Source organism: Struthio camelus, chromosome 1, assembly GCF_040807025.1.
Source record: "Struthio camelus isolate bStrCam1 chromosome 1, bStrCam1.hap1, whole genome shotgun sequence".
In the NCBI taxonomy this organism is placed as follows: Eukaryota; Metazoa; Chordata; class Aves; order Struthioniformes; family Struthionidae; genus Struthio; species Struthio camelus.
The window spans coordinates 40773556-40786579 of record NC_090942.1 but is presented as its reverse complement, the minus strand read 5'-3'; the positions used below and the strand labels follow the sequence as shown (position 1 = coordinate 40786579).

At 46.1% G+C, this 13024-nt stretch overlaps 1 protein-coding gene across 1 annotated transcript; it reads right to left on the bottom strand.

The window, feature by feature from the left end:
• Nucleotides 1-1275: 1275 nt before the first annotated feature.
• Nucleotides 1276-11037, bottom strand: LOC104140686 (cathepsin E). Its single transcript, XM_009669602.2, has 9 exons — nt 10968-11037; nt 10618-10795; nt 8444-8561; nt 7414-7532; nt 6365-6564; nt 5247-5369; nt 4463-4607; nt 2634-2732; nt 1276-2548 (listed from the first exon to the last, which is right to left on the bottom strand). The coding sequence occupies exons 1-9, from the start codon at nt 11021-11023 to the stop codon at nt 2369-2371; spliced, it is 1218 nt and encodes a 405-aa protein (XP_009667897.2). The 5' UTR covers nt 11024-11037; the 3' UTR covers nt 1276-2368.
• Nucleotides 11038-13024: the final 1987 nt, after the last annotated feature.

Sequence of the window (13024 nt, the reverse complement as noted above, 5' to 3'; positions counted from 1 at the left end):
CAGAAAGACAGACCGACAGAAGTTGGCAAAGCTGTTAAAGACTGAGGAGAGAATAGGGTTAGGATAGATAAACATGTCAGAGCAACAGCTTGCTGCCGTCAAATGGTGTTAATCTTGAACAGGATGGGATATATCAGGATAAAGAGAGGGCCGGTCCTTGCACTCTATGCCTAGCTTTCCACGTATTTCTAGGACATGTTCCCACTCCACGCTAGAATTCACGGAGCCAAGATGACGGTGTTCAAGCTGCATGGACACGTCCCACCACCTTTAAAACCCTTAGTCACAAATAACACACCACCAAGTCTGACTGCAGTTTCCTATTCAAGGGCTATATATGTATTTTGGAAATAATGGAACTATACCAGAAGGCTAAGTCAGCTACATGACGGAGAAAGCAAAAATTCCCAGCTGCTGCTAAATTAATGACATAGCTTTATAGATGCTTGTTTGTCTTGACTTAGGCCCAAACAAATGAAGCTTTCTGGACAAACAGGCTTGCTTATGGTTACTGTATTCTTCAAGAATTAAACGGATAACGAGAGGACAAAGGCAGGCAGGCCTGGAATAAATTGTAACTTTATATAGTTTAATTTTTTTTGCAAAAAGAGACAAATGGCAACTGAGCTGCTTCTGCTAGAGGTTGGTAGCCTTGATGCCAAATGCGTGGCACAGTGTAGTTGCAAATAAAGAGCCGTGAAAACATGCACTGGAGAGAGAAAACATGTCCCACTGGAAGGCAAGATCAATATTTCAGAGATATCTACATACAAACCTTCTTGCTTTATTAATACTTACCAAGCCTTACGACTGAAGCCTTAAAATCTAAGAGGCCGTGATCGTAACTCTGCCAAAGCCGATAACGGATGTTATGTTTGTCCTGTGTTAAACACATGCAGACACGCAGCAGCAGCAAATCCCCCGCGAGCACCGGCTGGGCAACCCGCCTGGGCAGGAGCAGCTTCACCCTTCAGCCTCTCTGCCCTGCCCTGCGACCGCCTTTGAAAGCCTCTGAAGCAGCACCACTCGTTCTGCACACACAGCTTTCCCGGGCAGGGACTTTTTTTGGCCTTAGCGAGAGAAGAGCAGCCCAAGTATGTCCCATCTCTCCCCTCCCTATCCCAGAGCAAACTGGGGTTTTTAATGGCTGTTTTACCTTCTCCTCCCTTCCTCTCCCAGCCTTGGTGGTGGGAGAGGCCACAAAGGAAGCCCGCATGGCATAGGGCCCACTGTTAGAAAATTTAAACTGAAATTGAAACAGCATTAAGTCAAAAGGAGATTTTCCTTGATTAAGTTTATTCATGTGCACATGGACATTATCAGTTTTAACAAGCAAAACAAATATTCAAAGAGGCATGATCTAGGTGAGTCGTTTTTTCCTGTACCAGTTACAGAGACAACATAGCTACCTGTGGCTGTTTCACACCTCCGGCAGAGCTGTAGCTGCTGCTGACCAGATGTTGCTCAGGAAGGGACAGTACAGGCTTTAGTGCTGGTGCTTTGGCCTTGCAACTCATCTGGACCGAAGGGGTGCTGCCGGAGGATTTCCGAACAGCTCCCTTTCCGATGGTGGCGGTCTGACGTTCGTCATGCAAACAGATGCGGCTCCCGGCTGCCAGAGCAGGCCCAAGGGCAGAGGCAGCATCCGACTAAAGACATAGGCATCAGACACCAAGACTAGTGGGACCGCTAGTCCCAAGGGACTAAAGAGAGAGGGAAAGTGTCAGGGGAGATTGAACCCAAGGGAAACGGCAGGCTGGGGAGGCGGCGTAAGGAGCAGGGAGCTGTAAGCGGCGAACAGCAGTGGAAAGGGTTATGTTCCCACAGGGCTCCGTCCAGCAGCTCTGTAGATACACCAGTTGGAGCAAGCCCATAAAGAGAATTTATGCAGCGCTAAGGAGACAAGGTTGGTCAAAATCCCAAAGAATAAATTATAGCATGGAAAACGGTCAGGAAAAGGGAGTCAGTAGGAAGTGAGATGGAAGCTGACAAGCGAGAAGAAAAAAAAGATCCTTGGAGCAGATCAGCCTAGGATTAGTTTCACCCATTTGTAACCGCCGTTACGTCACCCTTGCACTGCTTAGTGTTTTTATCCTTCCTGATCTTTTGCAAATCTGAGTGGTGAGTTGCTTTCATTTCATCTAGAGAGCTGTGGTATTTATCAGTTATTCAGAAAAAAAAGTTTCTCAGTTGTAAACAGATAGAGGTTGAATCAAACTACACAATTTGGACCAAGGATCACCCCAAGCCCTTCAAACCTGGGGGGCTGCATTCAGGTCCAGGGTTTCAGTCAAAGCCCTTCTTCCTATGTGTGTTGAAGATCACTACAGTAACACTCCAGTTCAGGCAGAAAAAATGCTGTTGGGACTCAGTAGTAATCCTTCCTATGAGCAGATTTTGCAAATCCCACTCTGTCATTCCCACGGTCAAAAATGCAGTAAAACGCAGACATAAAGACATCTCCTAAAATCCAGAGCGGGCCTGTGCGAGTGGTGATATCCAGAGACTGAAAGCCACTCATGCAGAAGGTTTGGTCTTCAATAGACTCCTGCAAGGGAAAGCACATTTCCCTCTAGCGGCCCGTAGCTCGCTCGCTGCAGCAGCAGAGCGCTTGCCAGGCCGCCCATACGCACCTTTACCACATAGTGCTCAGCCGTCAGCTTGTATTCGTGGTGTCCAATAGTGAAGCTGATGTGAGGCAAGCTGGACAGTCTTCTGCAGTCTACGAGAAACTGTATGCAATGCACTGATTGATACATGATGAGGTTTGGGTTTTTCTTTTTAATATTGTTCTTTGAACTCAAGAATTTTGCAGCAGCTAATGGTGAATTTGCTACCAAAACCACCGTGAGGCTGATTTACAGCCCAGCATGGCCAGCCCGCTTTCCAGTTCCCGCACTGGGTCAAACCACACTACCAGCCTGCAGCTCCTGCACCCCTAGGAATTGGGCTGACAAAAACCCTCCCAAGCCCCAAAACGTGGCAAGGTGAGGGAGGCACCCTGACCCGTGCACAGCTCGGATGCAAGGCCAAGCTCGTGAGCACCCTGGTCCCCCCTGCGAAGGAGATATGAGCAAGCTCTGCCGAACAAAACTCCTCCGATGCTCTGGCTGGGGCTCAGCCCGGGAGCTGCCTCCAGCCGGCGCAGTCAGCATCTCGCAGCTGCGGCTCTGCCCCTCCGTTCAGCAACATCATATTTTTTTAGAAAAAGGGGCCCATGCAGAAAGCCTGTGAGGAATACCTAATTTTATACTTTACTCTTCCCTGGAGTGGAATTTGAAGCACAGAACAAGGCCTAAACTCTGGCATGGCCATTAATTTCTCTAAATATTGCATTCACTTACAGTAACACAGAAGATCATTTCCTGGCCTCTCTATTTATTTCATGAAACAACTGGGATATTAAATGGCGCTGCAGAATGCTCCAAGCCCCAGAGGGATCTTTGCTGTAAACTGTAGTATTTAAAGTCATTGTTTTAGAGGCTTCCCGTAAGGAAGAGTCCTCTTTTTTGTTGTTAAATCTGCTTTATGAAAACATGGTACTAAATATTCTGTATGCCTATCAGGTGTCATACCATCGGTGCAACAAAATAAACCAGGGGATACAGAGGTCGAGGGTAACAGAGCTGCTCAAATGCAAGAGTAGGATATGAGAAGCAAGACGTAATTTCATTTCCATAGCTAGTATGTCTAGGACAAATGATTCTTTGCTGGAAATAGGTGGAAGTTCTGGTAAAATCACTGATAGATGCACATAACTATACCAGGATACATCTGAGCCAATATACTTAGTCTATCTGTGGTTGGTACAAAACCAGTGAGGTGTTTTGTTTTGGTTTTTTTGCCCAAACTGAGATGCTTGCTGAGTGCTATTTGCTCAGCGCTGTCTAAACATACGCTCCAATGCCCTGCTTCTTGCGCCATTTGCATTAATACAGCTACATTTGTAACACATTTTGTCTATGTCCCTTTGGGTGTGTCATAAAAATATAGGCTTGATATCAAAACGTCCTCTTTGACACGTATCTGAACATTAGGGTGAAAACAAAATTTACGATTTAATTGCAAAAGAAGTCAGGAGTCTCGTGGGTTACAGGGGTGCAACTCCAAGTCTTCCGCTTAACAAAAGGCGGCAGATTTAAAACAGCACTTTTCTCTCTGATCTTTACCCAGCGCCATGGGGGCTCGGGGGGGGCTGACAGCTGCAGCCAGGCACTTGGAAAGGCAACGTTAACCCCGAGCTGCAGTGATGCAGCGATTCCTTAGACAGGTGCCCCCGTTATGTCCTTCCACGCCGTGACCGAAGAGCGTTGAGGAGGACACGGGCGCGCGGGAGGCAGCAGCCCGGCTCTGCGTGCGCTGCTTTCTCTGAGCCCCCTCCTGAGCTCCCATTTTAACTATCTTCTCCCTTCCAAAGACTTTGCCTTCCGCCTCGGCTGTTTTCTGGCCGTATTGTTTTTACCTCTCCCGTCTGTGATGGACTTGCCCCAATATACTCCTGTAACCGCCTGATTTGTGAAGAGGGGCCAGTGATAAGAGAAGTGCCCGAGTCGACGATGGCTTCGCAACCGTGGGAGCAAAATGCCACCTGGCCCTGGATCTTTATACTGCAAGTGAAAAACAAAACACCTTTAAGCAAACAGTACATACACTGTGACGGAAACAACACCTTACTGCTAGCTGGAGCGCCGAGTCAAGCTTTCACCGTTTGGAAAGACAAGGACGTCTTTAAAACACATGAAAGTAATAAAAGCAAACAGCATTAGGAAGACTTCTCCTTGAGGGACCCACTTTTCTGTCGTAGGACTCCTGTAGCCCTGATCGTTTGCTGCCTGCTGATGAACTTGTGCTCCCCCACAAGGTCTGCGTCCTCCTCGTTGTACAGAGGAGGAACAGGAACAACAGGACACCGACTTGCTTTGACCAGGGTTAGAAAGCAGGAATACAGCAGCAACCGGAGCTGGCTTCAGTTCTTTGGTGCCTTACCCCCTTACCTGAATAATCTCCCAAGAGTCAACTTGACCAGTGGGGTGTCATATTAAAACCTATTAAAATGCCCGACAGAAAGCAGCTCCCCACGCCACAGCAGAGTTAGGAGGCTGATGCTTCTCAGGGCCCCGCCAGGAAGCCCCTTCTTCGGGAGGAGCAGAGGCAAAACGCCGCACTGAGGCCTTCAGTCTGCAGTGCTTTCTCCACAGGTTTTACCCGGACAGGTGAGTTTCACCGGGCGTTTCATGCATACATACCTGTTCAGATGTATTTGCCAGTAGCTTTTCTCAGTGACGGGGACCCAGTGAATGGAGCCTTTGTAGAGGGAATGGTCTATACCGCCCAGGATCAGCTCACCACCGTTCTCGCTGTCGTCTCCTCTAAAAACAGGACGCGAGTTAACAGCGGCGCAAGAGGAGGCCAACAAATACCGATGAGATTACATGTTAAAAAGCAAAAGGTGGGCCAGGGCCCTTTCTAGATTCATATATGGATGGCTGAAACAGATTATTTTTAAATTATAACTGAGTATGTCCCCCTACAGAGCACCCAAACAGCCCCTGAGAAAACTTACCGTCGGTTGCTGAGGACTAAAGACAGATGTTAGGAGCAGCCTGAGCCAGCTGCTGGTCTCACCTCAGAATAAATACTAGCTAAATCTGTGCAGTTGCAGCTAGGTTTAGACTAGGGAACAAAATTTCTCCTCTGAAGTGTGGCCACTTGGGTGTAGCAATGCATTTCTGTTCTTCTCCACCAGCCAAAAGAAAATCACTGGCAACACAAAACACTTCAAGGCTGAGCTAGGGGTTTTTGTTTTGTGTATGATGAGCTCTGGCAAGAACAGCTGTTTGTTCAAAAAAAATTTGTGGTTCCCTCCAACACACTTTTTCTTTTCAACCCCTTTTTTTCAGTGGTGAGGTGAAAAAAATGAAGAAAATGGGAAGGAATCCACCAGCCTCCAAAAGCGAACTGTTTTTTTACCAATTTTCAACAGATAGGAGTTTTAAGTGGGGGGACTCCTCTTTTTCTTTTTCTTCCCCCCTCCTTGAATCTTTGTATTTAAACATATAGCCCATCCAGAATGCAGATCTGAACTTTCTCACTTTTTTCATTCTTTGTATTAATTACATATAATATAGCAGAGATAGAAAGAGGGCTAAAACAACAGGTATTTTAAAGACACAGATTTGGTAGCATTTTCAGACACAAGATTTTAGCTGCTTCGCTTCCCCACTGATCTCTCTTTCTAGACACGCTCCGGAAAATTATTTTCCAGAGTTGAAGACTTATACAGATGCCAAGTTGTCTCTATCTGCAGCTAAAATATATTTGCCTTTTTTTTTTTTTTTTTAACATTGCGACTTTTAAGACTGACCTTTTCAGATAGAAAGAAAAGACTGGCTTCTCCACCAGCTGCTGGTTCATGATGCTGTCAAACACCGGCAGAGCGTTGCCCACCACTAAGGAAGGGTATCCTAAACCCAGCACCCCATCAAAGTGGGCCAGGGCAAAGGTTACTCCTGGCTCAAACACAGACTCGCCAAAGTCCTGCCCCTTGATGGAAATGTTACTAATCTGTTCAGCCCAAAAGAAAAGAACAAATAAAAGTAAAGTCAGTATCAGTATCAGCATGAGTCGTATCGACTCATTCAGTTTATTAAATGTACTGGAAAGAGCCTGGAGGTCCTTGCGTGACTTGCACATACAGCTTGTGCCCGGCTGGTGAGAGGCTGTACACCTTCCTTTTAACGTCTTAATTCTGGGGCTGCTTTTTCACGAGCCTGCGCCAGGAGGACATGCAAAATGAAATCTTGGGGATTCATCCTGTCTGGGGAGCACAAGGCAAAAGCAGCAGCTGCTCCAGTGCAGCATGTCCTGAAGGGCACTGATGGCTCGCGCCGGTGCCAGGAGGCCACCTTGCATCTCCCAGCAGAGATGGCACCTACCTGCACCTCTGGGCACCTCTGGGCACTCCTGTTGGGGGCACCTCGGATGTGGCCTACAGGTGAGCCCTGCAACCCAGAGGGTCTGGGAAGCCTGGGCTCTGCATTAATGAAGTCTAGGGCACTTAATCTGCGTTACGTTTCACAAGCGCCTTTTCTACAGCTGAAAATGCACGTTGTATTCAGACTGCCCATTGCTCCAAATGCCAGGCCCAGGTAGCGCGATCCTTACCTCACAGCACTAGCCAACCTGCTGCTGCAAAACCTGGGGGTTTCCTGCAAATCTGGGCTCTCCCGTGCTGCTACAGAGCAGGGAAGTAGTGCTGTCAACCGGGGTCTCCCCACAACAGGAAAAATAACCTCCCTCCTTGCGCAAAGCAGGGCCCAAACCAGATAAGGCCTTGTAGGATAAAGCCAGTATCTGATCTGCCTTGAAAACTATTGACCTGGATGCTGATGCCCATTTTAGGTAGACACTCACCTGCAGCGTGTCTTTGCCAGCAATGCCCAAAAGCTGACCTGTGCCATACTGCAAGGAAAAGGCTTCCCCTCCGTGCTCGTATGAATCCGACAGAAAGGACTTAAATCTCTGGTGCACCCCTACACAAAGCAAAGCAAATGACACCTGCGTGTGGAGGGACGGTGCTGGGAAACTCACCCCGCTCCCCAGCACAGTACTGGCCAACGCGCAGGTAAAGCAGATTTTGCTTCTCTCATAAGTAACACAGCGATGGAGGCTGCCCGTCAGCCTATAGGCACCACGGCTTTTCTGTTCTCAGGACACCTCAGGGGTTATTTTTAAATGCAAACAAAAAATCAAAACAAAAAAAACCCCAACATTTCCACAGCTATTTGTAGCTGTTGCTGGTTTCTTTTGCTGCCTTTCTCATCAGCCACCTGCTGGTGCAGAAGGCCTTTTGGCAGCTGCAGCTGGTGTCTCTCCTGGTGGCGGGGAGGCACGAGGGAACAGGAACGGCAGTGTCTAGCGGCGCGAGAACCAATGTTTGGGGGGCTCCGAATACTCCCCTCCCACCTCCTGGCAATTTCACACAGCAACCTCTGGCCCTTTCCTGGACCTGAGGAGCCCTCATGCTCATGGGGCGTCAATAGAAAAAGGAGGGTTCCCCCACTAGGCCTGTGCCTGCATGAAGATTTAGGCTGTGGCCTTCCCAGAGGAGTACACCGAATTGCGGCATGCCTGAGTTGGAGTCCCTGACTGCCAATATTTTACAGGGGAAACTGCAGCCATCTGGCTGCAACACATCACTCTGGGATTTCACATCTTCATGGTCCAGGAGGAAGATGCAAAAGACCCGGGGCCTCAGGGTCGGTGCACGCGGGCCGACCTCGCCACCGCGACATGCAACAACGTGAGGGTCGGGCGAACGCCAATGGCAGGGGCTCCCCCTGGGGCACAACACCATTTCTTGTGCCGGGGAGCTCCTTCAGGAAGGAGAAAGGGCCACCTTACCCGAGACATGGACAGTGTAAGGGACCGTAACGTTTCTTACTGCACGCTTCGCTGATGCAATAAGCGGAGGGGACCCAAAAGTTGGACGATCCCGTGTCAAACACCACTGTGAACCTCTGAGGCGGCGTGCCAACGCTCACAACCCCGTAGTACTGAGCCTGGGGGAGGGAAAAGCCAGTTAGGTGAGCACTACCTCAGGTAAGGTAAGTTATTCTTCAGAAAAAGACAAGACTTTGAGGCATAATACAATGCTTTCTCAAGGTTTTCAGTGCACCTTGATTTAAACCCAAATGAACCCTGTCTCTGCTGGGCAAGGAATTATTTCTGGCTCCACGGGTGACTGCTGACAGCAGATTTCACTTCAGCTGCATGTATAGGAGTGCAGTGTTTTAAAGCATTTTAAGCACATGTTCAATCCTGTTCCCAAGGAAGTCAACGAGCCGTCTTCCTCTGATTTCCAGGGAAGCAAGGTCATCCCCAAAGCAAAGCTCCCACAAAAAAATGCAGCCTTTTAGGTAGTTCCCTATCGATATCAGTACAAAATCGGTGATGCAAAGCCAGTAAGATCCAGCTCCGCCAATGACCAAGGGCACAGCCAGACCGACAGTGCAAAGGCCGTCGCAGGGGGGCCGTGCTTTTTCCTTTGAACACATTGTAATTAGTCGTTAGCAAGTTAAAATGAGTTCTGGCTTCACAAACTGTATCAGAGGCAGTGAACAAAGTTTATCAAGTGGATAAAGAAACCACTGAATGTCCTTGGATATCAACAGAAGATAGAGGCAATCTGTGAACACGTGAACTCTGAAGTGAAGCCAGAGTGCGAGCGTCTAAGTGCCCCTATCTGGCCAAGAAAGAGCACTTGAGCATTAAGAGACCTATTTTTAGGAAGAGGCATTTCTGGAATTCAAACGCAGATAGAAAAGTAATATCCAGTGCCAAGTCTTTTGTAGCAACGCAAATATTTGAATGTGTAGCTTCAAGTGCATACTTGTTAATTAATACACAAAGTATGGTTTCTGGCCCCACAGTTCCGTGCTAAATGAGATAGTCGCTAAAAACGCAAGCATGCCTGCCATGTAGCAGCACACCCAGCCGCACAGCAGGATTTTATTAGTTATTGTATTAAATAAATCTTTATTGCTAAATCTTTAAAGTGAGGCAGCTCTGCATAGTGTTGGTCAAAAAACCCAAACAAAACATAAGCACACTGCACCAAAACCTCCACAAGCCTGCTACTGGTGGTTGTTTCACATGCTGAGGAAGTGTTCTCTGTTTTGTTATTTTGATACTTATGTTATTTTGATAAGCTTTAGAGATGGCTGCCACTTTTCAGTCTCTTTTGTTCTTCTTCGCACACACATCTATCTCATCTTCACACATTTCTTTACAGCCCTCAAGTGTCAGGATGTTCTTGCTGAATTAATTTATCTTTCCTTTCCCTGTTCAGGCGCAGCCTTCACAGCAATTTCTATAACTTAGCCTTCCTTTAGATAAACATTGCAGCAGTATCAAATAAAATAGAAAACAGACCCACAAAACAGACAAAATGCTAACACCAGGAAAAACAAATTACAAAAATGGCTGACCTGCTAAGCTGCTATCTGAGATCTGCCAAACGTGTTTCTTCTTCAGTTTTTCTTCAGTTTAAGTGCTAAATTCACCCAGGTTAGTGTTTGGCCTAAGTCTTCATCAAATACCCGTTAAACTCAAGAGATAAAAGCAGAAAAATAAAACTACTACTTGGGTCTTTAATATTGCTGATCACACCCCATGTGATCAGATAAATGAGATTTTTTTTTTTAATAACATGCAAACATCCAAGCCTCTGATAAATAGCATATAGCTAAATGAACTAATCAGATTCTGCTACTAAAAATCCAATCCCAAACCAAGATGACTGCCGGCAGACCTTTCCCATTTGTTTGGGGACTCAACAAACTCCAATACAGGCTTACACAAAAATTAAGCTTGTCCCAGGACTGCCATTGCTAGGTTACATCAGCGTTCTACCTCTCCTAACCTCGTTCTGTGTACGTTTTGTGTTGCAGACTGGTAAATGAGTTATTGGTCATTTAGTAGGTATAGTGTACGGCAATGAGCCATTCATCTCAAGTGCTATAATTTCACTGAGCAATCAAATGTGCCGGTGGAAAAAAAAGCTACCTTCAATAGAGCAAAGAGTCCTTATACTTATGTTACCAAAAATGTACTTACATTCATGTAATCATACAGCCTTTCTGAAGCGGTTCCTACTGATAAGGCAATATCTGCAGGGAAGCAGTGCAGGTACCTCCGAGCAAAAATGTCAGGGTGGTGATTTCTCCAGAACTCCTCTAATTCTCCCTTTTCTTTCAGCTGTTTCTTGATAGATTTAAATCGAACGAGAGGTATTCTAAGCGAATAAAATCAATGCATAAAATGTTAACGGGATCTCCTTTCTAGACAGCTCAAATATGTATTTTTTCCCGTTGTTTCTTTCTGAACGCCTCAGGCAGCAGCATGCCGAGGTCACTGCAGGAGGTCAGCTGAGACACAGTCCCGTGATGCCGGACATCTTTCCTTACCGTTCCAAGGCCACGGTGAACGAGATGTAAACCACAGCCAATAGTATCACCCTCATGGTTTCAAGCGGTTTCAGAGTCTAATGACACTCATTGACTCCGAAGTCTCTTTTTTATACCTCATTGGCAGCAGAGGGCTCTTGGCCAGGTCAATCAATCACCAGAGGTCAGTGCTTTGGCAGAAAACTCATTAATGTGTTCTCAGAGTAACCGCTGGATTGTGTAAATATTGGTGCCCGGTGAAAAATACTAAGGCACAGATAACCAGGGCACAGTCTAGACTAAAAATACATGTTACTAACAAGCATTAATATCTTTTACATAAATATAATGAATGGGGCAAGCTTGGTGTCTCTTGGCATGAGGAAGGGAAGGCAGTCCAAGAAGTTGCCTGGTTCCCTCCGAGCAAGCTGCTTTTCAAGCTCCCTTTAGTGACAGGTATCACAGAAGTGCCCAAGGCAGAGAAAGAGGACCTAAACTATAGCTGTGTCGCTTCTATACGGAGACTTTTCAAGTGGGATCGAACACAGAGACGTTTGGTGGTGCTGTGGCAGGTCATCCCCTAACAGCTGAAGATTAATTCCCTATTTATGTGAAAGTTCTAGTCCAAATATAAATGTGATTGCCACCCAAAGCAATGGATCTCAAAAGTCAAAAAGCTGACAGTCTGCAGCATAAAGTACTAAATAGCCAGTGGTTTTCTCCTCTCACGCAGCTGCTAAGGCCGTTTCTAGTTGAAGCGCTGTTGTACACATTTCAACGAGGCATTTGGAATCGCTCGCTTGGATTTATTTTCTCATGAGTTTCCTGAGGCTGGCAGTTCCCATCCCTACCTGACATTTGGGTTTTGAGTCAAGTCAGCAGAAAAATAAGGGTCTCAAAAAGAGATTCTGATCTGACAGAGGGCAAAAAAGCCCATTAGATGTCTGTGAGGAAGCTCAGCACTGAGTCTGCGATTTACTTAAGAGATTTTCTGAGTCCTTCCTCCGTAAGAGAAAGCGTGAGCAATTTTACACTGCAGAATAGAATACATTAAGGCTAAATATGAATAATTAGCCATTTTTGTTTGAAAATGCTGGGAAAAGAGCAATGACAATTTTTTCCATGTTCCCCTGCACTTCAACACTTAGTTAAAAATAGACTACTCACAACATGAAGGAGAACTGGAAATAAATAATCCACCTTCAGAAAGGGATAAAATACATGAAATTGCACAAAACAAATTTCTGGAACATGCAAAAGAAAGAAGTAATCATATGCTCTAACAGTAAAGTTCCAGTAAACAAAACCAACAAAAACAAAGAAGCATATGGTATTTGTGAGAGGTCCAAACACCAGTTACAGATTTTAAATAAACGTAAAACAAATAATTATCAGTATAGAGTAAAGATATTTTTAAAATTGTTCCTCCAAGCCTCTTCCCTTTAATATGTCACCCTGACTAAAAAGAGGCATAAGAACCGTAAAAATAACAAAGTTAAAGCTCTCCTCATTAGTCTCTCGGATTTTAAAATATACACTTTACTTTTTCTAACTTACCTCCGAAATTGTGAGGGCTAGAAAAACTGTTCCCAGCAAAGGCTGAGTCTGGTGCAGTCACCCAGCTGCAGAGTCTTGGATCTAAGAAAGCACCAGGATCTACAGTCAAATCACTGCGTTATCTTTTGTTTCAAGAAACAATCTCTAAAATACAAGAATAATAAGGTATAGTTTTTATATTGATTTACATTCTCTTGCGATTCTTTTTAGAAGTGTCTAGCTTAGAGGAGAGTTCACTGCTTCTTCTAGACTCAGAAGTTATGTGCAAGTTTTCAGTGAGGAATGAAGTTTTCTGTCCAGCCACCATGCTCAAGAGCTGCGCCCTGGAAACGAGGACCAAACTGGCTCCAGAGACGAGACTAGCAAGTAAAGATGGGAGCAGGGGAATAGATGTGGTCAGCTGGGGGATTTCAGAAAGCACAGACTTCGCCTGAGAAGGCTCCCCAAACCCCCTCGCACGTAGCCGAGCAGATGCCATGCCCTCTGCTACGGCAATGTCACTTTGACAAGAGCAAGACAAT

Coding starts and splice junctions, on each gene's coding strand:
- LOC104140686 (XM_009669602.2), bottom strand. CDS start 11,023: ATGAGGGTGATACTATTGGCTGTGGTTTACATCTCGTTCACCGTGGCC. Junction 10,796..10,967: donor TTCACCGTGGCCTTGGAACG/GTAAGGAAAGAT, acceptor TTATTCGCTTAG/AATACCTCTCGTTCGATTTA. Junction 4,608..5,246: donor TGGCAAATACATCTGAACAG/GTATGTATGCAT, acceptor TTTCACTTGCAG/TATAAAGATCCAGGGCCAGG.